This window comes from Ahaetulla prasina, chromosome 4, assembly GCF_028640845.1.
Source record: "Ahaetulla prasina isolate Xishuangbanna chromosome 4, ASM2864084v1, whole genome shotgun sequence".
Taxonomy (NCBI): Eukaryota; Metazoa; Chordata; class Lepidosauria; order Squamata; family Colubridae; genus Ahaetulla; species Ahaetulla prasina.
In genome coordinates, this window is record NC_080542.1 from 28,949,634 (window position 1) to 28,975,938 (window position 26,305).

At 38.9% G+C, this 26,305-nt stretch overlaps 1 protein-coding gene across 1 annotated transcript; it reads left to right on the plus strand.

Moving 5' to 3' along the window:
* Positions 1-8,007: 8,007 nt before the first annotated feature.
* On the plus strand, positions 8,008-24,654 carry MFAP4 (microfibril associated protein 4). Its single transcript, XM_058180066.1, has 6 exons — positions 8,008-8,292; positions 12,898-12,988; positions 19,406-19,569; positions 21,636-21,732; positions 22,205-22,387; positions 23,408-24,654. The coding sequence occupies exons 1-6, from the start codon at positions 8,287-8,289 to the stop codon at positions 23,653-23,655; spliced, it is 789 nt and encodes a 262-aa protein (XP_058036049.1). The 5' UTR covers positions 8,008-8,286; the 3' UTR covers positions 23,656-24,654.
* The last annotated feature ends 1,651 nt before the right edge of the window (positions 24,655-26,305 follow it).

Consider the following 26,305-nt stretch of genomic DNA (forward strand, 5'->3'; position numbering starts at 1 on the left):
TTGTGCAGGACTGGGCTAGATTTTAAATTTATGGGTTTTAATTGGGTTTTTGTTTTATATTTTAATAACGGGCTTATAGAATAAGTTTTTTAATTGTTTTTATATTGTATTTATGTGTTTATGTGTTTTTTAAGTGCCTGTAAACCGCCCTGAGTCCTTCGGGAGATAGGGCGGTATATAAATATGATTAATAAATAAATAAATAAATAAATAAATTCAGATGGAAAGTTTCCTTTTTGGGGCTTTAATCACAAAGTTCTGCTTTGCTTTTTACTTTCTTTGCTTTATATTTCTGAGTGCCAATCAGTCGCTAATTTCAAGTTGAAAACTTCTTTTAAGCTTTAATAAATTTTCTTCTTACCTGTGAGTTGGCCAATCACTCACCCAGTAACAATACTCCATTCAATAACTGCTCCTGCTCAAATCTCTTTGTGTGGCCACTCCAGCTTTTGACAGCTCTAATGGCTGTCTTCCCATGCTATTGAGTTGAAGGCTAACGTTGGTGCTCCAGGGAATTTGCAACTTCCCTGTTTGCACCGATCTGTGCCTCCCTTCTTCACTGTCTCTACAAGACAGCTATGGTCTATAAAGAACCCCCAAATGGCTGGGATATCGGCATTTCCTCTGGAGCCCCAGGGACCACCATCCTGCCGTGACATTGCCACGCCCCTCCCTGGTTCACAAGGTGATTCTGAAGGTCTTATGGCAGTGATAGCTAACCTTTTTGGCACTGAGTGCCAAAATTGGAGTGAGTGTACACACTGGAGCACTAGAACTCTACACATGCATGTGGCGGCCAGCTGTTTTTCTGGGTTCTGCCATGCTCATGTGATCTGGCCAGCTACTCTCTTCTGGGTTCCAGGTTCTGTGGGCATGCATGTGCTGGAACCCAGAAGACAGCAGCTGGCTGGTGCACACGCACATGATGAAACCCAGAAGAACAGCTGGCTGCTGCGCACATGCCCACAGAGAGGGCTCTGCATGCCAGCTCTGACACACATGCCGTAGGTTCACCATCACGGTCCTATGGTATATTTGGTGGATCAGTCATTGGTTTTGGCTAGTATTATTAGTCTGGGTGAGGGATGTGCTCTTGGGAAACATCCTGGTATCTCCAGTTATCTCACATATTACAAAAATGTGGATCCATGGCTGTATTCCAAATACTGAATTTATCAAAGGCCCAATAGTGATAAATCACATAAGTGGCAGCAGAAATAACTTGCCTGACCATAGTTCCTGACATACTATAGCTTATGGATATTAAAGTTGTGTCTATTGACTTTTGTAGAATTAATATACAGTGAAACAGTATTTACCTGATGGATTATGAATGAGAAAGATGCCAGCAAGCTTTCTTATGCGCCTAAGGGAAGTCCACTTCTATTTTCAGCATTAGCTCAGCTTTTGTTGAGAGTCCAAATGTATGTAATTACTATACAGATAGTTCTTGACTTAAAAGCATTAGTTTAGTTTATTACTGGTACTATACAGATATTCCTTGACTTACAGTCATTGGTTTAGTGTTCATTCAAAGTTACAGCACTGAAAAAAGCAGATTTACAACAGGTTCTTGTACTTACGAATATTGCAGTAGTTCCACAGTTACGTGATCAAAATTCAGGTGCTTAGCAACTGCCATATATTTATGATGGTTTCAGTATCTCGGAATCATGTGATCACCATTTGCAACCTTCCTAGCCAGTTTTCCGACAAGCAAAGTCAATGAGGGGAGATTGGGTTAGATTAATGACTGCATGATTCACTTAATAACTATTAAAACTGTAAAATCAGGCATGGGTCACTTAACAATGGTCTTGCTTAGTATGGGACTTTCTGGTCCCAGGTTATAGACCAATAAATCATAAATTGAGGATTATCTGTAGTTTCTCTTAGATTTGAAGCATTTTTATTTTAAGGCCACAAATCTAATTAAAAGTTATATTCTTCCAATATAAGTAGAAATACAATTGTTTTCTGGCTGATTATTTCTTCTGAACTCTTCTTCTTCCATTTTGTTATTAGTTGTGAAGTCGTGTCCAACCCACCGCGACCCCATGGACAATGTTCCTCCAGGCCTTCCTATCCTCTACCATCCTCTAGAGTCCATTTAAGCTCACACCTACTGCTTCAGTGACTCCATCCAGCCACCTCGTTCTCTGTTGTCCCTTTCTTCTTTTGCCCTCAGTCTTTCCCAGCATTCGGCTCTTCTCCAGTGAGTCCTTCCTTCTCATTAGGTGGTCAAAGTATTTCAGTTTCATCTTCAGGATCTGGCCTTCTAAAGAGCAGTCAGGGTTGATATCCTCTAGAGACTGACTTATTTGTTCGCCTTGCAGTCCAAGGGACTCGCAGGAGTCTCTTCTTCCATTAAAACGAGACAAAACAAAATCTGATCTGTACGTATACATCTTTATATAAAATTTTTGTTAATGCCTGTTATATCAATTTATTCTTTTCCATGAAAATTGAATTCAAAAGCTGACACAATGGAAGTTTTGTATTTTGGAATCTGAGCTATATTTCAATTGGGCACATCTTACAAGTTTTAAAATAAAGTTTGAATAAATCAATGGACGGTCCCTATTTGGGGGGGTGGGAAATGAAACACATCTTTGCAAAATCATTTGGATCATTTCCATCTTTTTCTTCACTCTGATGTAACTTCTCTGAAATACTGGAATAATCTTTACATGCATGCTAGCCTAGACAAATATAACACAACAGTTTCCACCATTATGTTATATTTATCTAGCCTAGTATGCACGTAGAGATTTCAGAGATAGGCGTTTGGCTTTAAAAGTTTATTGAGAAACAGTTTCATTTTTAGAAAAGAAAAGGCTAAAAGAAAAAGAAAAAGAAAAGAAAAACATCTTGGAATCTATCTTTATTAAGATTTAATTCTTTCCCTTGCCAGGCACATATGTTTCCCTACATAGAATATAGAGCCTGATGCCCACCAGATGTGTTGGAAATTGAATCCTGTTCTTCCAGCCCCATAACCAATTTCCATTGGCAGAAGATTATGGAAACAGCCATGCTGGCTGGAGATGGTGGAAGTTTTAGAATGTTCTCCAACGAATCTGGACAGTATTATGTTGGGAAAGGTTAAGGAATTTCTATAGATGAAAATGCTATAGAAGAAAGTGCTGTGATGGAGTTGTACTGAAATGAAACAACCAACCACCCAGGAAAGAAATTGATAAATGAAATTTGTGTATCAAAAGGAGTCAAAAGATTGCATTTCTTCTTAATCTAGCCTTGTTCATTTACTGATTCTTATTATATTGATGTACTGACAAATTACTGCAGTTTGCAAGCAGATAAAAGCAAAACATTAAAAAGATAGAACAAATGACACAATAAGGCATCAAGAAAGAATAACGAAGTGGCCATAATGGTACACTAAGCTAAATATAATTGTCACTTGTTAAAAATGTCATTTTTGCAGTTTCAAACGGATCATAAAAAATATTTATTTTAGGATGTAATATGTATCAGTGGTGGAGAATTTTATAGCAGATCCCTTTGATTTCTCTCAAAAAGAGAGAACAGATTAATACCCTATAATACCTATGTACAAAGTTCTAGAAATAGTCCACCAAGGTTCAGAAAATCTTAGATTTTCTAGTGATGGGAATAGTTCTGTCTGAGTTGTTGGTATCTTTCAAATGCTGTAATAGATTATTGTAATAACAGAATAACATAATTGGAAGTGAGCTTGGTGGGTTTTTTAGTCCAACTCTCTGCTCAAGCAGAAAATTCTATACCGTTTCAAACAAATGATTTTCCAATCTCTTCTTAAAAACCTCCAGTGTTGGAGAAACCACAATTTCTGGAGGCAAGTCGTTCCACTGATTAATTGTTCTAACTGTCAGAAATTTCTCTTTAGTTCTAAGTTGCTTCTCTCCTTGATTAGTTTCCATCCATTGCTTTGTCCTGCCTTCAAGTGCTTTGGAGAATAGGTTGACTCCCCTCTTCTTTGTGGCAAACACTTTGGGTTCAGAATGGGTTGACTGCCTCTTCTTTATGGCAGCCCCCCTCTTCTTTGTGGCAGTCCCTAATTATCTGTTTTAATTTAGAATATACTTAAGAATAGAAAGCATTTGTATTAGCAATTGCCAAGTTCCCGGTAAATGTTGACATCCCTATAAATATGGGTGAAAACACATTTCTATACCCATTACCCATTAAACCATCCAGCTCATTCCATTTGTAGAAACAAAATTGAAATGTGTATCTTTGCCTTGAATGCCTCAATATTTATTTATGTAAAAAAAAAGTTGAACACCCCTTTGTCTTTTTCAGCAAAATAAATGAACTGGTTTGGACACTTGTAATGAAGTGCATTGTGTTTACCTATATTACCAATCATACTGTTGCTAACTAAGGAATACTGGAAGCTGAAGGCCACATATTTTTAAGTTGCTATTTGTTCGTGTGTTTCTCTATCAAAAGTGTATGCTGCTGACTCCCAATGATTCTGGGAGACTCACAAAAACAGTTTTTTAAAAAATGCAATAAGAAACAAAAATAAGAAAAATAAAGATTGCAAAAATGTCAGAAACTAAATGGAATTTGCATCATGGTATTTCCTCACTTGCCTCCCTCTTGAGAATGCCTATGAAAGCCATCAGGGATGGCATTGTTTTCAAAGCAAGACAGAGGTATTCTAAGTAAATAAGTAGGGAAATCTTACAAACAATTACTTGCCATTCCATACAAAGCATTTCTTACCTGCAAAGAAATCTACTGTGCTCACTGCCACTTAATTTTTGAGGAATGTCAGAAACTGTTTCATGCTCAGGGATCTATCCTATGCACCTGGTTTGATCTGACTTAATTGGTTCAGTTGTTTGTAAAGCACAATTTATTGCTTTCCTTGTTATATAAACCTAATGAATTCAGTGTTGCTTACAATGAAATATACAATCTTTATACATTCAGGGGTTACACTTTCCCCTCTTCTCCATAGGAGAGAAGGAACTGATGTGGAAACATTATTAAAATGTGGGTTCATATATTTCTCCTCATTTTTTTGCTCCTTGAAAATTTAGAACAATTTCAAGTACCATAAGGCTAACCCTACTACTTTGCTTGTAATTTCTTCTCTCCCCCCACCCCAAATAATAAGAAAGCTCATGGACTACAAGCCTACCACTTATTTGATAAGCAGTGAATGTCCAGAACTTCAAGAATCATAATAGCTGCAAAAACAGCCAATTTATGACAGCTCTGTCATTTTTATATTTATTGGACGCCTGTAAAAGCATGTGGTAAGTGGGAGAAGAGCTTTTTAAGTAAATAAATGTTATAAGCAAATGGAAAATGTGGAGCAATCCAAAGGTGGGATGTGCTAGCTAGGCTGTCTTTCCAACTTAGATCTGAAATTGATGCCTTATGAATGTCAGTTGTAAACAATATATTTCAGTGACGGGAACATTACTGTAAAATACATTTCTTCTGAAAATAAGATGATAGCTTCTCTTGGAACCTGTGGAAGTCCTGAGGAATCCCAGATTTCTGTGACTTCAGCCAGCTAGCAAGTGTTTCTTTCAGTGTAATGGTTGTAAATAAAAATCAGTGAGTCATTAGGTTCTGACATACACCTGAACGGGGCTTTTAGAAAAGAACTAGCGAAAAAAAACACAATATACATTTATTGCATATTATGGAATTCAGGAACTCATGGTAATAGTATGTGTTTACAGGTAGTTCTTGACTCATTTAGTGAGCATTCAAAGTTACAGCAATAGTGAAAAATATGACATGACCATTTTTCAGCTTATGACCATTGCAACATCCCCATGGTCACATGATCAAAATTCAGATGCTTGGTAATTGACTCATATTTATGACGTTTGCAATATCCTGGGTCATGTGATTGCTTTTTATGACCTTTTGAGAAGCAAAGTTGGGAAGACAGATTTACTTAATAACCATATTACTAATTTAACCACTGTGGAGATTCACTTAATAATTGCATCAAGAAAGATTGTAAAATGGGGTACTTAACAAATCTCACTTAGCAACAGAAATTTGGAGCTCAACTGTGATCATAAGTGGAGGACTACTTTATATACACAACAACACACAAAGTAGCAAGTAACAAGAACAGCATGATTGCAACCTTATGCAGTTCATTGGAAATAAACTCTAATGAATGTACTTCAGACTTGAAATCCTAGGCTTAGAAAACATGGAACTCTGTCACCTTCGACAAGACCTAAGCTTAACTCACAGAATCATCTATTGTAATGTCCTTCCTGTTAAAGACTACTTCAGCTTTAATTGCAATAATACTAGAGCAACTAATAGATTTAAACTTAATCAACTGCTTTAATCTAGATTGCAGAAAATGTGACTTCTGTAACAGAATCATCAGTGCTTGGAATACTTTACCTGACTCTGTGGTCTCTTCCCATAATCCTAAAAGTTTTATCCAAAAACTTTCTACTATTGACCTCACCCCATTCCTAAGAGGACCATAAGGGGCGTGCATAAATGCACAAACGTGCCTACCGTTCCTGTCCTATTGTTTTTCTTTTCTTCTTCCTATATATATGCTTATACCTCCTTATATTTACTCATATATGTGTTTATATACTATATAATCTTTTGTATGATACCTACATATATTGTTGTGACAAAATAAATAAATAAATAAATAAATAAATAAATAAATAAATACTGCTGCTCACTTCTGATTGACTGGTTTTGATTTGCAAAATACATTGTGCTTCAACAACTCCTTAATCAGTTAAATCACTTTGGGATTTTGATGTGAAGAAGAGGACTATTGTCTTATTCTCTGGAGATTTTTATTTATTTATTTATTTTATTTATTTGTCACACATTTGTCAGTTAATTGTACCAGCATTAGTGTTTGTATCTTTGTCCTGATTGACTTACAGTATGCAAAAGCACCATGCACTACCATTTTCTTAGGACTACACTTGATGAGTCTTATAGGTGGGGACAGTCTGGCTTATGTTATGTTGGTATGCAATCACATTAGGCTGGTGTGAGATAACTCCTCTCCTTCCAATCCCATGGCAATATTTTCCAAGGCCCTTCTATTCTGTCTCAATCTCAACCCCACCCTGCTACATGGCTGATGATTCCAGACAAACTCTGGGTAGGAGATCTGAATACGTTTTGAGAGTTAATGACTGGCAGTAGTGAAGTAAGAGAGAGAGAGGGAGGGAGGGTGGGAGGGAGAGAGAGAAGCGAAGGGGGAGAAAAGAGGTGATTGTCTGCTTCTTCACAGTATAACAAGTTTTAGTGCTTTTCTGACATTAATTGATAACCAATGGTATCACTTTTCAATGTGAGTTTGTGGTATCTCTCTTCTAGAGGAATGCTATAACAAGTGACTTGTTTCTTGTGGACATCCAGTGCAGTTTTTGACAAAGTTACTGCTATAGACATCTGTTAAAATTCAGGTCCTTCACTTGTGTCAGCCTACATAGAGAGAGTGATTGATGGGCGTTTTTCTACTAATAATAACATTTGCTGAGAGTTGAAGAAATCAAAACCTGGTGCATCCATTGGACTCTGAAAATAAGGAAGCAACATTTGCTATTATTGTGCATCTGTGAGATTGTGAATCACCAGTGGGAGCAACACACTTTTATGCCAATTTATTTTTCTACTAGCTCCATTTAATGTGTCTGTGGGCAAGAACTCCAGGTTTTGAGCTGTTACTAGGTCACACCCTTCTTCCACAGTAGGCAAAAATCCTAATTTCAAGACCATCATTTTTTATTTCACTGGAAGTCCCTCTTTGGGACTTCACAGAATACACCCAAATGTTCTGGCCCTGAATAATATTTTCTCCCAACTACAGTTAAAATTTAACACATTTTCCAATATGATCCCACAAACACAGAGACAGAGAAAGGGGGAGCCTTTCTTGCACATACGTGAGAATGGCATATAACAGCATTATGTTTATGCCAAGAGTCCTGGAAAACATCTAGCTCTTGGCTTGTTCTGTGTTTCCCCTCTTCTCTCCAATTTTTCATTTCCTGCCTTGCTTTTCTATAACACATTCTTGCCCCCCCCTTCTCTTTCCAACCCTGTGACTTCTCTTTGGGCTATAAATCCAGGATTTACACATCCTTTCTGTTCCTTGGCTTGGGGTAAGTTAGTGGGCAGGCAGCAGTGTGGGTGGGAGGTGTATAGCTAAAGGCCTGCAAAGGAGACTGAAAAAAGCAGCTTCAAAAGAAAACAGAAAGTCCTATACAGAGAGCAACAGGAGTGATAGCTCAGGAACCACAGAACAACATGAAGGTACAGTAAGTCATGAAGAATCTGAAGGTTTGGAGCAACAGATGTTTTTGGAGGGGAGGTGAATTAGGCTTTGAAATAAGGTTTGATTTTTTTTTTCAGTTGGATTTTTGCGTTCTCTCCTAACTCTCAATCAAATTAATGTTTGTAATGTTCTATTTCAATGTTGTATGTGATGAATGGAATTTGCAGTTATAAGAAATGGTGAAAGCCAGCTTCGGTAACTTTTAGGTATGATGGCTGAATGTGGTAAACTGAGACCCAGCAAAGTGGAGTGGTTAAGGTGTTTGGCTAAGATTAAGACTTGGGAGATTCATGTCTATCTTCAGCCATCAAAGGGTAACTTTTGGCCAGTCCCTTTCTCTGGGCCCAGCCTACCACACCAAGTTATAGCTATGAACATTAAATGGAGGAAGATTCTTCTGTGAGGTGCCCTGTATTGCTGGAAGGATATAAAATTAACACAACAATAAAGCTATCCTCCCAATACAATGTGTGGTAGATGTGACAAAGATTTCGCTAAAAGATTCTTGAAGAATTCTGTTTGGCTATTGTAGGGAAGTAAAATGCTAAATGAAATAGACTTTTCTTTTGATATGGCTGGTTTTCCTTGTTTTCTTAAATCCTGGCATTTGTTTTCCCTATCATGAAGTTGATTCTTTAAACAAAGGTATGTTTACTTTCTCTATCTGTAATACTATTAAGGGATTGCTTTCCAAACAAAGACACCTTGAACCATGGACTGCTTAGCTACTTTATATTTGTTCTGTAACAAAGGAGAGAAATGGTTTTCATTGCATATCTGAGATAGTAGAATTACAAGGGCTAATTGAGCAAGGTAAACCTTATCTAATGAGTATCTTATATGATTCTATGAAGTGAACCATTTCATACAAAATGCTTTGCAAAATTAATGGGAGAGGTGGTGAGGAAAACAGCCCTGATTCCCTACATGTGAAAAGATATAAGGGAATATTAATTTTCACAGAGAAAAATGATCAACAAGAAATGGGCAGAATGAGAAGGTGCAGGTTATTTTAAAAAATGAAGATAAGCCAAGATGATTGTATGAACTACACTATGGATATCTCTATCTCTATCTCTATCTCTATCTTTCTATAACTATATGTATTATAACTCTCTCTCTCTCTCTCATCTATCTATCTATCTGAAGGTACATGAACAGAGATATACTAGGGATCAGCAAGGAGCACATCTGACTCAGTTAGATCAATTAGCACTTATAATTCCTCTATCTTGGATATGAAGGAAAACAATTTGTTACAATACAAAAATTTGTTACAATACAAAAATCGAGCAGTTTTATATATATATACATATATATATATACATATATATATATATATATATATATATCCAAAAATACAACTAACACTGAAAACAAACCCTAGCCCAATTTTCACACACCTAATATAAACCCTACCCACAAAATAAGCCCTAGTTAAGCCCCACCCACCATCTGGTTGTACAAGGTGGGGTGAGGTGCAGATGTAAAAATCAAGCCAGGGTGGGGATGGGCGGGGTGGAGCTACCTCATGCTCCCCGCACCCGCTTAACCTTAGGACCTCCGCAGCCAGGGCCCCCATGCTCAGATACCTGCTTGACTTCTGCAGCCCCTTGCAGTGGATGCTACCTGGTGCTGCTGCTTATGGCAGAACAATACAAGACTCGTCGCACTGGTGCCACCTGTCACACATGCAATAGCACAACACACCATGTAGCCTCCTGCTGCTCATGGTGGCACTGGCGAGACAAGTGTCAAGGCACAGGAGGCATGGCTGCAATGGTCCTAAGGTAAGCAGATATGATATCCCCTGAAAATAAGACCTGATGCTTATTTTGGGGCAGTTTCAAATAGAATACCGCTTATTGCAGGCAGCTTTCCTATATCCATGCCAGAATCAAACTCAATGTTGCCTACTTGTTATGCTTCCTAGTCAACGTGTGATGCCCTAAATATGAAGTGCTTGGAGGGATAGCTAGGGGACACGATGTGGAAACAGAAAGGACTTCTTCACATTTTCCATATGCTCTTTGCTTGTTTGCAAATGTTACTGCAAGTATGCTAGGGATGAGCTATGATTTCCACCTAATTTCTTTAAGGGCTTGGCTGCAATCTTAAATACATTAATGAAAGAGTGAGCAACACTATGCAACAGTGTCACCTACACTTGGCAACTTAAAGATGTGTGGACTTCAATTGGCTGGGGAATTCTAAGAGTTGAAATCCACACTTCTTCAAGTTGCTATGGTTGAGAAACACTGCTATGCAGGTAGTCCTCAACTTACAACAGTTGTAACATTTAATGACCATTCAAGGTTATAATGGCATTGAAAAAGTGACTTATGACCTTTTTTCACACCTATGACAGTTGCAGCATCCCCATGGTCACCTGATTTATATTTGGATGCTTGACAATTGACTCACATTTATGACAGTTGCAATGTCTGGAGGTCACGTGATCCCCTTTTGCAACCTTATGACAAGCAAAGACAATGGGGAAACCAGACTGATGTGGCATGATCACATCATAACTGTGTTACTAATTTAACAACTGCAGTGATTCACTTAAGAAACATGGCAATAAAAATCATAAAGTGAGGCATAATTCACTTAACAAATTTCTCACTTAGTAACATAAATTGTGAGTTCAACTGTGGTCATAAGTTAAGGACTACCTATCCACTATAAGTCAGAGCTTCAAATAAAAGTATAAATGCAAATTAACTATATGTATTTTTTTCATTTTTTTCTCCGCTTTCTTCTTCATTGGTTCTTCATTCAGTAAGAATACAGTGTATATTTCCAGAAAAGCAGATAGATACCTAGATGCAAATTCACAAACTTTAAAACAAAACAGACAACAATAATAACAGCAGCAGACCAGATTATATAAACATTTTATTTAAAAAATAAGTAACTGGGACATGAACACATTCAACAAATTGGCAAATCTGGTTAAAATGTTCCTGTGATGCTTTTTTCCCCTCGCTGGTAGGCCGCAGGCCAAAAGTAAATTCTGAGGCCAAGAAAAACAACAGAGTACACAAAAGTTTCTACCTAAATTTGTGTCTGCCATGCAGATTGTTGATATATTATCAAAGTTAGGGAGAAAATGAATAATGGTAGATGAACTTTAGAGTTTTCCTTCTAATTCTCCCACTTTGGGAACTAACAAATATTAATTAATGTTGGATCAGATGGAAGAATATCTATTTGCCAGTTTCTGAATCTTAATATTTAAGGCTTCTTGTGACCTAAACATTAGGCCAGTTATGAGCTAATGTCTCTAAATCATGTTCTCCACCACATCCACGTTTTTTTGCTGCTTGCTTCACAATGACAAAAACCGCATTCCAGCACCATACTGTAAGATCTTTCCCTGTGGAGCAGGCATGCAAGATTGCAACATATTTACAAAAGGAGCAGGGTTGGTATTACAGCAAGACAAGGCACTTACATCAATCTGATTTTGCTCCTTCTACAGGCATTGCTTTTTTTTTTTTTTACATTTATATCCCGCCCTTCTCCGAAGACTCAGGGTGGCTTACACAGTGTTAAGCAATAGTCTTCATCCATTTGTATATTTATATACAAAGTCAACTTATTGCCCCCAATAATCTGGGTCCTCATTTTACCTACCTTATAAAGGATGGAAGGCTGAGTCAACCTTGGGCCTGGTGGGAATAGAACCTGCAGTAATTGCAAGCAGCTGTGTTAATAACAGATTGTCTTAACAGTCTGAGCCACAAGAGGCTTTGACTAATAAATATGTAGGCAACTTTTCAAGTTTCAACTACCAGGCTTATGTTGTGATATATTTCCATCTCTGACAAATATTTTTCTATTTTCAATCAGTGAGTCCATTTCTTTCTTTTTCTTCTTACCATATATTGGTATAAAACTTTGAGCATATTTATCATTAGCAAAGAAGTTTGTTAGGCCCTCGACAAGCTTCTGAACCCAAGAAAATGTCCATTCACATTTTTCATTTGAAACAACAAAGTCTGATTTTTATCTTTTGCCATTGTAATATTTAATGCAAAAATGACCAAAAGGAAGGTTCAACATAAATAAGCCCTGGGCAAACTGAGCACACATGACCCAGATTTCTATTTTTATTTTTCTTGGTAGACAATGCCAAATGAATTAGGACAGCGTCTTTCCAAGCCAGAAAGAGTTGGTGGGAATTGGGCAGTATATACTCTATATTATAATTAGGTTGGTCACACAGTCAGACAGACGTTTAGACTAGGTTTGGCATTTATATCCATCCATTAAGCCCTTCCCAAGAATAGTAAGGATAGTAATAATGAAGATATTGTAACAATATTTAAGTTGCTCCAAGTAAAGCTGCCTTCTGCAATTGACTGATGGTGATTATGTCAATGCTGATAGTGTTCAAGTAATGTTCCAGATATTTTGGAATTGCATTCAAGTTTCCTATCTTTGTTTTCCTTTGCCACATTCATTCTACTTCTATTTGCAGATCTTTATAGTACAATGATAATTATATTATTATTAATAATAAGTTGCCTCTTTCCTCACTATGTACCATGGATGACAAGTCATGCTTTTTTTTTTAGTTTTCTCAGGCCTCCTCATTTTTGCCCATCTCTCTGTTCCTCCTTTTACTTCTTCAGCTGCCAACATTGCAAGGACAGGCCATCAACTCAGGTAAGTGCTCTTGAGACCGATTTATGGCATCCTCTACATGCTCATTCCACATTATGTCACCTGAAAGAAGGCAGTGGCAGCAGCTTTCGATAAAGTAATTTTAGCCATCTTTAGGTTGGACAGGAAAGAATTCTTATCTAAGACCATGAAAATCTGCTTGTCAATATAGGAAATACAGAGCTTGTTATGCCTCGAGGCATAAGTAGAATTCTCTAAACTCCAAAACAAGCCTCTCAAATGCCTCTTCATACATTAACTTATTTTTTGTGCCTTCAAGTCTATATTAGCGACTGACTAGAAAGTTCCTTCAGTTCTCTTGGCAAGGTTTTAGAAATGGTTTACCATTGTCTACTTCCTAAGAATAAGAGAAAATGACTGGCCCAAGATCACCTTACTAGCTTTTTCCCTAAGGCAGACTAGAATTCATGGTCTCCTGGATTTTAATCTGATGCTTTAATCACTATACCAAACTGGGTCTCCATTCCAACTTGACTCATCAGTTGAAGCAGTGATGATTTCTACCAGTTTGCCCTGATTTGTGTGAACCAGTAATGGTGGCAGCAGGAGACTCTGTTAACCCACTGAACATCATCATGGATGCTGTGTGCATGCACAAAACTGCTGCATGTGAGCAAAGTGGGTGTGTGCACACGTGTGTGTTTTCCCAGTTCCAAACCGATAGCAAAGGTAAGTGGAGCCGACTACTGAGTTGAAGACTTCAGGGTTTCATGTGTTCCAGTGCTTGGGCTTTGCATACACAAGCTTTTGTCAGGGAGAAAGGGCAGCAGCTCAGGAGTTCTCCTATATACTACTTCAGAGTGCTTTTACAGCCCTTTCTAAGTGGGTTAAGAGAGTCAGCATATTTCCCCCAACAATCTGAGTCTTCATTTTATCGACCTCAGAAGGATGGAAGGCTGAGTCAATGCTGAGCCAGTGAGACGTGAACTGCCAAACTGTTGGCAGCTGGCAGTAAGCAGAAGTAGCTTGCAACACTGCATTCTAACCACTGTGCCAACAGGGCTCTTATGGTTGTATGTCAGCTCTACAACAACCACATTTGTTTTCTAAAGATTATAGATTCAACTAAGAGTCTTAAAACTATGGCCATTTTCACTGTCTCAGTATATTAATGTCATTGGCACAACTCAGTATAAAGCATCTTCCTCTACTATTAAATAGATCATTTGTGCTAAAAAGTAAAGAAACTCTCAAGTCAAGCTTAACTCTTGGTGATTCTGACAGTGAAGCTTTTTTGGCAGCATTATGAAGGTTTGCTGTTGCTTTGTGGTTTCTTTTATTTCCTAATCTAGCTAACAGACATGGCCTTTCATAATCCTCCAGATCCAAATACTAATCAGGGTTGACCCTACATGGCTTCTGAGATCAGCCAAGTCCATTTGTTAAAATATTTCTAGACAGATAAACTTTTGCTGCCAGAGCTGCTCTTTGCATACATATTTTTTTTTCCTAAAAAAATCTGGGCCAGCATTAGCTTGCCGAGCAGACTGAGCCATTTAACAATAAATGAAGAACATCAAAACATAGTCCATGTTCAAGCAAGCACAAAAGACACAAACAAGCATTTAAATTATATTTTCAGCTTCTGAACAGCTGTTTGCAATCAAATTGGACAGAAAAATACACTGCTTCCAGTTAGCCAGAAAGTCTCATGTTGGGAGGTCATTTGTGGCTTGCAGCTTGCCCAGCCTGGTTTACATTATTGCATCTTTTGCCTTTTTAATCATCAGATCATTTCACCATTATTAAAGACACTGTTCTGGAATATCCAAAATAGGAAGAGCACTTAGACTTATACACTGCTGCATAGTACTTTACAGCCCTCTCTAAGCGGTTTACAGAGTCAGCATATTTCCCCCAACAATCTGGATCCTCATTTTTCTGACCTCGGGAGGATGGAAGGTTAGCTGGTGTGAATCGAACTGCCAACAGTCAGCAGAACTAGCTTGCAACACTGCAATCTAACTATTGCACCACCACAGATATATACAACAATAATGTTTCTTGGATGGGATGTCTCTTTAATTTTACAATGCAGCATAGAAAATCTTGAAATATGCAAGAAGTGTCAGGTCTGTTGTCCATCTAGTCCAGAAATGGCTACTTTGAAAGCAGTGTTCCAGGTTTCCAAGGGGAGACTATGCTGATCATATGCTGCCTGAACTGGAGAAATGCTGAAGTGTTCCGACAGGATCTTTCTTCCATGCAATACAAATATTAATTGACTGAGCTGTGATTGTCCTGTTCCCTTACTTCCATATTAATCCTTTGCTCAGTTTACTTTATATGTTACAATATAAATATCATATCTTTATATCTGAAAGATTCCTAATCAATACTGCAGAACAATGTTAATTCACCAACTCAATAATTATTTCAAAAGAAACACACAAATCTGTCTTGGGTTTGGAAAAGTTTATGGAAAAAAACAAACAAACAAAAAAACCCGAAGAGATTTAAGCTATGTGTTTGCATTTATCTGAAAGTCTTTTAGAAGATCCTGTTTCTGACTGATGAGTGGCACTAATTATAGAGTCAGAGAGAGGTCTGCTTGAAGAAGACTCTAGAGTATCTAGTCCTACGATAGAAAGAACTTTCTTGCTGTTTAGTGCCTTCATACCTCAGATGGTGAAGGGATCATAAATATTGATCTGGTTGCTCAGGTGCATTAATCTACAAGAATGGAAAAATCCCATCCTGGTGTGATGGAGTCAACCTTACCAAGTGGACCAGAGAAGAAACAAAACTGGATAAGCTAATTCTACTTTATTGTAAAGCTACATTAACAGAAATATGAAAGTACAATTCTCTTGCCATCTCTATTACAGCCTGATAACTTAGGAAGGATCCCTTCTCAGCCTCTTACTCTTCCTATTATGGAGCTGTAGGCTATGCTCTCTCTTTTCTGACCATTCACTAGGCAGAATCTTTTTTTCTTGGCCTCCTAAGATAATTCTCACATACCAGATGCAGTGAAAAATCTCTGTCATTATTATCCAAATTCACATCATCAGTAATCTGTTGGGATAATAAATCAAAGTATTCCATATATATCATTGAAAGAAGAATAAAATTTGAATGAAGTTGACAACATCTAACCTTTGTGGCATTTTATCACACTCCTTCCTTTGTAACAAAATATCATAGGTTTACGATTGACCAGCCTGCTCTTTTAGGATATTGCTGTCCACTGTTTTCTTCTTTCACAATAACCATTCTATTAGTAATGTTATTTGTCAGAGAATGAAATGTGTTTGTGAGTCTCAAGTAATGTCAGATGATCCTACTATAATAGGCAGAATATTTCATAGAACATAGAATAATAACCCCCTGCTTAAGCAGGAGACCCTGTGTCATTTTGGACAAATGGCTGTCCAATCTCTTCTTGAAAATCTTCAGTGGTGGAGCAATCACAACTTCCAGAGGTAAGCCATTCCATCAATTATTTGTTCTCACTGTCAGGAAATTTCTCCTTAGTTCTAGATTGGATGTCTCTTTAATGATTTTCTATCTGTTAGTTGATTTTTCTGCTCCACATATATTGTTTAAATTGTAGTGGAAGGCTGAACAAATAGCTTGCCCTGTATGGAAGAATGTCTAGAAAAGTCTTAATTAATGGCAGTTACTACAGTATAAAGATCACTGTTTGCTTTCCCTGCACTCCTTCACAAGTGGCTTTTGACAGAGATAATAACTAAAACAATTCCTTAATAGGACTCTTGGCTAGAAGATGCTTGCTTATATGAATGTAAAGCATGCTTTTCATGCTTGATGTCTTTTAGTTACAGGCACATATCCACAATCCCCACATCCTATAAACACCTGTTTCAATGAGGAATAAAGAGAAATAAGTACCCTACTTTTCGGAGTATAAGACACACTTTTCCCCTAAAAGAGAGTGAAAATTTGGGTGCATCTTATACACCGAATGTAGCCCCGCCCACCCGCTGGCCCCCACCCGTCGGCCATTTTCAGGCTCCACATGTCACTGTTTCAGATCTGTTCTAGGATTCAGGATTGCCACAGACCATCGCCGCCTCTGTGCTTCACGTTTTTGGTCCATTTGTGTCGTGTCCCACTCCTCCGCTGACGGCCGGGTCAGGGAAATCCGAATCAGGCTTGCCTCTGCAGCTCTGCCCAAAGTCCTAGCAAAGTCCTCAGAGCAGCCAGGAGACTAGTAAGTGACTTCAGCAAGATAAGTTCGACTTTGCCTGACTCAGAGACTGCCAGAAAGCAGATCCTTTATATAGGCCATGGGGTGTGGCTCCATGACTCAGCACTCATTAAGGCCTGCCCCTCCCTTCCTTCTGTTGCCTCCGCCTATCCAATCTTCTGATGCAAGGGTCACTCCAATCAGCTGTTGGAAGTAAACTTTCCTCAGGCTCACATGCTGTGGAGGAGGGGGAGGGGTCTAGCTGCTCTGTTTGCCTGGGCATAGAGCCAGGGCTGGGGCTGGGGGATGCTCCCTCCTCTGCAGCCTGCTTGGGCATGGAGCCAGGGCTGGGACCGGGAGGTGCCCCCTCCTCTGCAGCTTGTCTGGGCATGGAGCCAGGACTGGGGCCGGGAGGCATACATTCCTCCGTGTTCGGGAGCAGATAAGCAGACCCCGGCTGCGGTGAGAGCGGACAAGACACAACACTGTGTCTTGTTTTTGGCCTCTGAATGCTCCATTTTACACCCATTCCAGGCTGCGGGGACTGCCCCAGCACATCGACACCGATCGCTGCCTCCATTCATCACATTTTTGGCCTCAACTTGCCCCATTTTTGGCCTCCACACATTGCATTTTCAGGTGGTTCCAGGCAACCCCAAAAACACAATGCGCAGAGGCTAAAAACGCGACATGCAGCGGCAGCAATCCATGGCAATGTGCTGGAGCGATCCCCACAGTCTGGAACGGGTGTAAAATGGAGCGTTTGGAGGCCAAAAGTATGAGGCACAGAGGTGGTGATAGTCTGTGGCAATCTTTGCAGCTGGAAACAGCTGATTGGGGGGATTCCAGGTGGCGGATCTGTTATGTTTGTAGGCTCTGACAAAGTCCTTGCGGTTACGACCTGATTAAGCCTTAACAACAGCCAGGCGGTCTCTGATTTGTTTAGACGCGCCTGGATAAAAAGCAGGAGTTTTAGAGCCCTGTCATTGGAGAAGCTTCTGAGGCTGTGAGTATTTAAGGGCTGTCAAAGGAGTCTTCGCTTGTTACTGTTCCTCACGATACTTACGTTAGCCTCGGCAGAGTTGAATAAAGGTTGTGTTCATTACAACCTCTGTGTGGACTCATTCTGTACCCACTAACGACAAACTTAATAGGATCCATCTGCCAATCAGCTGCTCATGTTGAATCAGGCTGCAATAATATGCTGAAGCTGACCAGGCTGTTTGCTACTTGCTGCAATAACTCTAGCCAGATGAATACTGATGGATGCTGGTAGGCAGAGGCAGAATTTTTTTTCTTGCTTTCCTTCCCAAAAATTAATGTGCATCTTATACTCTGGAGCGTTTTATACTCCAAAAAATTTGGTATAGATCTGAAATCTATCCAGAAATGAAAATGGTTATCCCTTATGCAGGTGCCTAGAGAAATCGGTGACATTGAAATTTATCTGATTAGTGACTTAATCACAGTATGATTAGCATGAGAAATTCGGACTAAGGGTTTGGGATGTGTATTTAGGTAGGCTTGGGCATATTTTATAATCTTTGTTTGGAAAGATTTGGAAAATCTGGATATATACAACTTAGAAACTTTATAGGTTCAAGCTATCTAAAAGTAATCATTAACCTCCCTTGAACAAATATCAAGCAGATCACATACAAATTCATTCAGATCATTTCTGAGTGATAAAACAATCTAATTTTATATTTTTGGGGTAACAAAACTGCATTGCACATTAAAAGTTAGCACTTCCAAAATTTTACAATTGCCCCCAAATTTCCAAAATTAATATACATGTACTGTATGTGACAGCAAATACTGCATTGAAATGCATATATTTATTAAAGTAATATCCCCCTAAAAATCAGTAAGGAAAATTATTCATATAATCTATTTGCATTGGGTGAATGTCAAAAATATGTATAAATTTGGACAAATATGTACTGAAATATATATAAATTTTAATATAAAGTTTGAAGAAAAAAAAATCAAAATTTTGATTAACAGTACTTTTATTTATTTCTTAGCTTTTTAAGATATTCTCACTTTGCCCAAATAGAAGATGATCTTGAACAAAAGAATTGTGATATTTGTAAAATAATAACAGCAACAGATTTATAATTATTGTCTTGGACTACTAATTCTCTGTTGTAAAGCAAAATGGTCAATCAGAAACCAAAGTAATGTCATATGCTTGATGGTTTATTTAAATTTAAAGTAATATGTTTTTCCTCAAACTGGGACAGCTCAGCAACCTCAACCCTGTGGAGAAGATTCCTTTCCACTCGACTGTGAGGACATATACGATCAAGGTTCAGACACAGATGGCGTATACCTCATTTTTCCAGCAGGACCCAGTGTCCCTGTCCCCGTGTACTGTGACATGACCACTGATGATGGAAAGTGGACGGTAATGAAATCCCTGGGATGGATCCAAGATAGGAAAGTGTATCCTATGGAAGCACAAGAGATCCTAGGATTGGGTTAGATTAGTAGTGGCTGTTTAGTGCTAGTCGGTGGTGGGATTCAAATAATTTAACAACTGGTTATCTGTCCTAATGACAGCTGGGTGAACATGACCAAGGTGGGCATGGCCAAGGGGTGTGACAGGCAGCACTTGGCCTCCTGCACTCTCCTGGGAACAAAAATGGGCTGCAGGGGGGATGTGCTACCCCTTGTGCCCTGGTTTTCAGCCAGTAGCCCTGTCTGCAGCCTCCTGAGAGCACAGATGGGTCACTGGGGGCCTGTGCTGTACTCCTGCATCCTGTTTTGGGCCTAGTAGGTCTCTCTGCAGCCTCCTGGGAGCAAAAATGGGCCACGGGGGGCCACATCACCTCCTCTGTGCCAGTTTTGGGCCTAGGAGCCTCCCTGAATTTACCTAGGAACCAAAATGGGGCACGTGGGGGCTTCTGGAAGGGGCAGGGCTGGGAGGCAAGGGACCACCCAGCAATTTAATTACTGGTTCACCCGAACTGACTCACACTGGCTGAATCCCACCATTGGTGCTAGTTTGATGGAAATTCTCATAACTTTGATTTCTTTGATCTTGGCCTGTTCTCCAGTTATAGTTTCAATTCATTTATGGGGCTGATATTGCTCTATATAAAGCTTTAAGAAACTTGTAGTATTTATATTGCGAGCATTTTATGGTGCTGATATTGCTCTATATAAAGCTTTAAGAAACTTGTAGTATTTATATTGCAAGCATTTTTCCCTGGGAGTTCAAGACAACAAATATGGAAGGGTGTGTCATTTTATCGCCATAGACCCCTCTCAGATAAATTGGACCAGAAGAGAGGAATTTGCAAAAATAATTCATTGAGTTCTAATGTCAAATGGGGCTATGACTCTGGATCTTTCCAGTTCAGGTCCTACATTACTCTTTTTCATGGCGCCAAGTTATCTGTGTCTCGTGTGAATCTTTTCACTCCTTAATTTGAACATCAGAACATTTAGGATTAATCAGGAACATACACTAATAATAACAACAAGAACAACAACAACAAAGTTGGAAGGGACCTTGGAGTCTTCTAATCCAACCCCCTGCCCAGGCAGGGAACCCTACACCACTTCAGACAAATGGTTGTCCAACATCTTCTTAAAAATTTCCAGTGTTGGAGCAGCCACAACTTCTGCAGGCAAGTTGTTCCACTGATTAATTGTTCTAACTTTCAGGAAATTTCTCCTTACTTCTGAGTTGCTTCTGTCCTTGATTAGTTTCCACCCATTGCTTCTTGTTCTACCCTCAGGTGCTTTGGAGAATAATTTGACTTCCTCTTCTTTGTGGCAACCCCCGAGATATTGGAACACTGCTTCCCTAGTCCTTCTTTTCATTAAACTACTAGACATACCCAGTTCCTGCAACCATTCTTCATATGTTTTAACCTCCAGTCCCCTAATCATCTTTGTTGCCCTTCTCTGCACTCTTTCTAGAGTCTCAACATCTTTTTTACATTGTGGTGATCAAAAGTGAATGAAATATTCCAAGTGTGGCCTTATCGAGGCATTATAAAGTGGTATTAACACTTCATGTGATCTTGATTCCATCCCTCTGTTTTTGTGTGGTGTCCTCCTGTTTGTGGATGTAGGCCACAAAAATCACAAAGAACACTATCCTTCAACAGATATAATCAATATTTAGTACTTTTCCTTGTCTTCTTAGCCAATGTAGAAGTGAAATAGTGTCCAGCATGGAAAAGTGGGATAAAAAGACCAGAAATCAAACAAACAAATACACATTTAAAATAGGAGGGGGATGAATTGTGTGTATGCTTAAACCAAGGCTGTTAAGATTAAGGCTTAACCTAGTATATTAATCATTTTGGCTTATCCAGTTAATCATGTTTTAGCATAATGTATAATCTCCTTGATTATTTCTTTTCCATGGTGTTGACAGGAATGCAGCTTCAGAGTAACTGTTGACAAATTGATGTTAATTTAACAATTGTCTTTCCTCAAAACTCTTATATGTTGTAGGTTTTCCAGAAACGCTTCAATGGGTCAATCAGTTTCTTTCGGGGATGGAATGACTACAGATTTGGCTTTGGCAAAGCAGATGGTGAATATTGGCTGGGTAAGTATGAAGGGATAAAGAATATTTCTTTTTCTTCTCCTCCTCCTCCTCCTTCTTTTCTTTGTCCTTTTTCTTCTCCTCTCTGAACAGCCTCTGCCAAGAGCCCTTGATTTTTCCCACCCTTTCCCTCACTGGCTTCTCCCCAGTCTCATAATTTTATGCATCTCTTGATCCAGACATCTCCTTTTGCCAGAAACGTTTGGAATGTAAAATGTTTGGGTTTCTCCCCTAAGCAGCTGAAACCTAAGCCAGAAAACTACATCATGAAGTGCAATTGGTCTGTTTATTAGGAATCTAGGCCAGCAAGCTCAGCCAAGAATTGTCTTGCTTTTCTGTCTCACCAGCACTTTTTTGTTAAGAGAATGGGGTTCATCCCCAAAGGGTAGGAAAATAAATGGAGGTGCTTTGGACTTCTTTGCAAGGCAACCTAACAATGTGCCCACAAACAATTTTCTATTCCCACCTGGCCTAGGACTGCAAAATATCCATCTTCTCACCCTGAAGCAAAAGTATGAGCTACGTGTGGAGCTGGATGACTTTGAGAATAATACCGCCTTTGCCAAATATGCTGACTTCTCCCTTTCCCCAAATGCAATCAGTGCAGAAGAGGATGGCTACACACTCCATGTATCTGGGTTTACTGATGGAGGGGCAGGTAAGAGACCAAGGTTCCCAATCCCATTTGAGTACCAAATGGAGTAAGTCTGAGTCTTAAAACGAGGATAAGAAACCCTATTGTAGTTGTGACACATTTGCAGCTGTCTTTTTTTAAAAGATGGAAAGTGTGGTCTTGTTTCAAACTTGGTAATCAGACATTTAGGTAAGATCAATTTGGATTTGTGTATTATCATGAATACTAGGATTATGTTTGTCCTCAGTCTAGTATATCAATCAGTCATCCTCAGTTTGTTGTCCTGATCAAGTGAGTCTATAATTTCCAAAACACTTCTGAGCCAGGGGTGTCCAAATACTAACATAAACCCATATTTATTTTTATTATTTTTATTTTCATCAAGCATGTATTTTATGACAGATACAATATAAACATAATTATAAACACATGAAAAGGATATGAATAAAAGAAAACATTAGGACAGGGATGATAGGCATGCTGGTGCACTTATTGCATGCCCTTACACGCCCCTGTTAGGAATGGGGTGAGGTCAAAAGTAGACAGTCTTAGGTTAAAGTTTTGGGGATTTGGGGAAGAAACCACAACGTCAGGTTGTGCATTCCAGGCATTGACAATTCCGTTACTGAAGTCATATTTTCTGCAGTCTAGTTTGGATCAGTTTACCGTGTGTTTGTATCTATTGTGTGCTCTTGTATTGTTTTGGTTGAAGCTGAAGTATTCATATATGAGTTAACAAGATGTCTACAGCATCCAGCAATTTTTCTTTCCCTGAGACAGATGTTTTACTCTGTATCTTGGTATATGGGATCAGAGTATGTTATGGGGAAATTAGAAGTCATTTAAAAGATTTTTATAGCATGTACCATCCAATCTTGAAACATAAGTTATGAGATGTGCATGAAAACATTCCAGCACTTAGGCCAGTATACTTAGGCTCCAATGGATCTACTCTGAAATATACAAGCAAGAACACTGCTCCTTATTCTTACCAGCTTCGTGAACTTTCATTTTTACCATTATTTCACTTGATGTTCCCACCAGGTGATTCGTTGTCTTATCACAGTGGCCAGAAATTCTCCACATTTGACCGTGACCAAGATCTCTATGTGCAGAACTGTGCAGCTCTGTCATCAGGTGCCTGGTGGTTCAAGAGCTGCCATTTTTCCAACCTCAATGGCTTCTACCTTGGTGGACCACATCTGTCTTATGCCAATGGCATTAACTGGTTCCAGTGGAAAGGCTTCTACTATTCCCTCAAGAGAAGTGAGATGAAAATACGTCGTGTTTGAGATCCAAGGCAACTGGTGGCTTTTCCCATTCTTCTACTCTAGAGGCCACTTGAATCTTAATGTAGACTGAGTTCCCAATTATTAATGTATTTCATTACTCTGTTTTCCTTCCTTTAGCATGCAGCCTGCACCAAATTATTCCTCAGAGAACACAACTCTCAATAAAGATATCCATTTCTCAGGCCCTGCATTACTGAGATCCAACACAACTAGATAATTGCCAGTGCCCTATCCTGCTAATCACCACAGTTTTTGTAGCTGCCAACATCCCTGCTCTTCCAGGAAACTTGATGTTGGTTTGTTTCACCAACATCAATATTACTAGTCATGGGTTCTACCTGCCATTTCAATGTCCCAAATCAAAAATGTAGACATTGGGAACAAAGCAGAAATAAACCCCATCGCTTCTAGCTGACTGCTCCTCTTCAGCAGCCCAGTAGGAAAGGAAAAATGGAGGAGGCTATAGAGGTTACAGCAGAGTTCCAGGTTAATCTCCCTGCCTCAACGAATAAAAATGAGATAAAATGAATTGGCAGAACTGGAAGAATGGTTAATCTAAGCCATGTTCCTGCTTTACCCATTTTCCAGTCCAAGATAATAAATACAACAAAGGATTTGTAATATTCAGAACTACAAGGACCAGACAATTTAAGACAAAATGTAGGAAAAAAATTAAGAATGATCAGAGAAGACACATCCAGTTGGAAGTTTCTGGCAGATGGGAACAAGTATTGTGAGGGTCAGGGAAAAGGTTCCCAAAGGTGATAGCAATTATCCTGCTTTTAAAAAAAGTGAAATGAAATGAAAGTTTGTTCTCCAAATATGGACAATTGAGAGACCAGTGAAACTATTAACAATACAAAGGCTTTTAAGGCCACCCTTTCTGGGCCAAATCCCACCCCCATACATCTACCCTATCATTAAACTGTTTGTACAGCATCTGTCTGGACAGTGACATGGTCCAAGTTCTAAAGTAAAAATCTGAAGATGAAAATCCTCCTTCTAGCCTGCTCTTGTATCTTGCCAAAAGACTTGTTTTGACTACAGCCTGTTCAACATCTGGATTCTGTTTTCAGCAATTAAGTTTATAGGACACCTGAGGCTACAGTACTGAAATGGGCAGAGATCCCAGAAAACCTGATGTTCTTTTGCATGTTCCAAAGAAATCAGTTTGGATCTTGCAAAAGCATGTTGTGGGAGAGAGTGATAAATTGGTGGTTAGACCTACAACAGTGAAAGTTTGGATCTGTAGTCTGTGAAAAGGGGATGTAGAAAATCCAAACCAAAAGGTTAAAGTAATTAATTTCTGGAAAGACTATACAAGAGGTAAGAACAAGTCATTAGCAACCATGCAAATTAAGACAATGAATGTATTGGAGAAAACAGAAGCATTTGAAATCTTAGAAAGGGATGCCTTCCTTTTTTGTGGGGCACAATGAAATAGTTTGCTGAGAATATAAAGGAAAGAAGACTTTTAGTGTACTTAGTCCACCCTGAGCTACATATATTCTATTTGAAAGTGAGCTTCCTTGAGGATGAGATAAGGGGCTTTGATTTCCTAAGTCACTATAAATTTCTTAGCACACCATGGTGCTGTTTAAACAGAATTGGGAACTGCATAGTTTCCCCCATGTTCTGTAACTGAAAGACTAAATCTTTAGGTAACTGAAGAAAATCAGTAGTGCCATTTGAATTTTATTGACTATTTGAAAAAAAGATGAAAAGAGTACAGAGAGGGAGCTAGAAGAACCAAATTCCACACTTTTAGAATCTTTCTGATTTCTTTATTTCATATTTCATCTCTTTTCCACAAAGAATAAAGGAGTTTCTTATAGCGTAGTTTAAGATATGATAGCTATGCCCACTATGTACTGCTTTAGTTTTGCATCCAAAGCAATCCCAGAGTGGATTTCACATGGACATACAGTTCCAGGTCTATGTTGAGTCTAGAAGCCAGCCAAGGATGGTATTCCCCATTTTATCACCCCAGAGAGCCCCGGTGGCACAGTGGTTAGAATGCAGTGCTACTTCCGCTGATCACTGGCTGCCAGCAGTTTGACAGATTGAATCTCACCAGGTTCAAGGTTGACTCAGCCTTCCATCCTTCCGAGGTGGATAAAATGAGGACCCAGATTGTTGGGGGCAATATGCTGATTCTGTAAACCACTTAAGGCTGTAAAAGCACTGTGAAGTGGTACATAAGTCTAAGTTGCTATTTCATTGCTATTTCCCTCAATTTTGCTTATTACGTTAGGATAGCTGTTAGAACAAAGATACATGTAATGAAAAAGAATGGGCAATTCATCAAGGGTTTATCAAAGAAAGGAGGGAGAGACACAGTGAAAGCTTTATGTCTTTCTTTACCACTAGAGAGCATGTTGCCCTAGTTTTTATCATTACCAGCAAATCAAAATTTTGATGCTGGCAAGTATGTCATTCTGTTGTTATTCCTTAATGGTGCTATAATAAAGGATTGGCTTTTTTCATAGTTTTTAGGATAGAGAAATTCATGCGTAACCTATCCTTTGGGATATCCATGGCCAAAAAAAGAGAGCTAAAGCAGAGGAAGTTATAGGCTTCAGATTTTTCCAACCCTTAAGATATATACCATCTCAGAAAAAGTCTCCCCCTACCAACCTTGCAATATTAT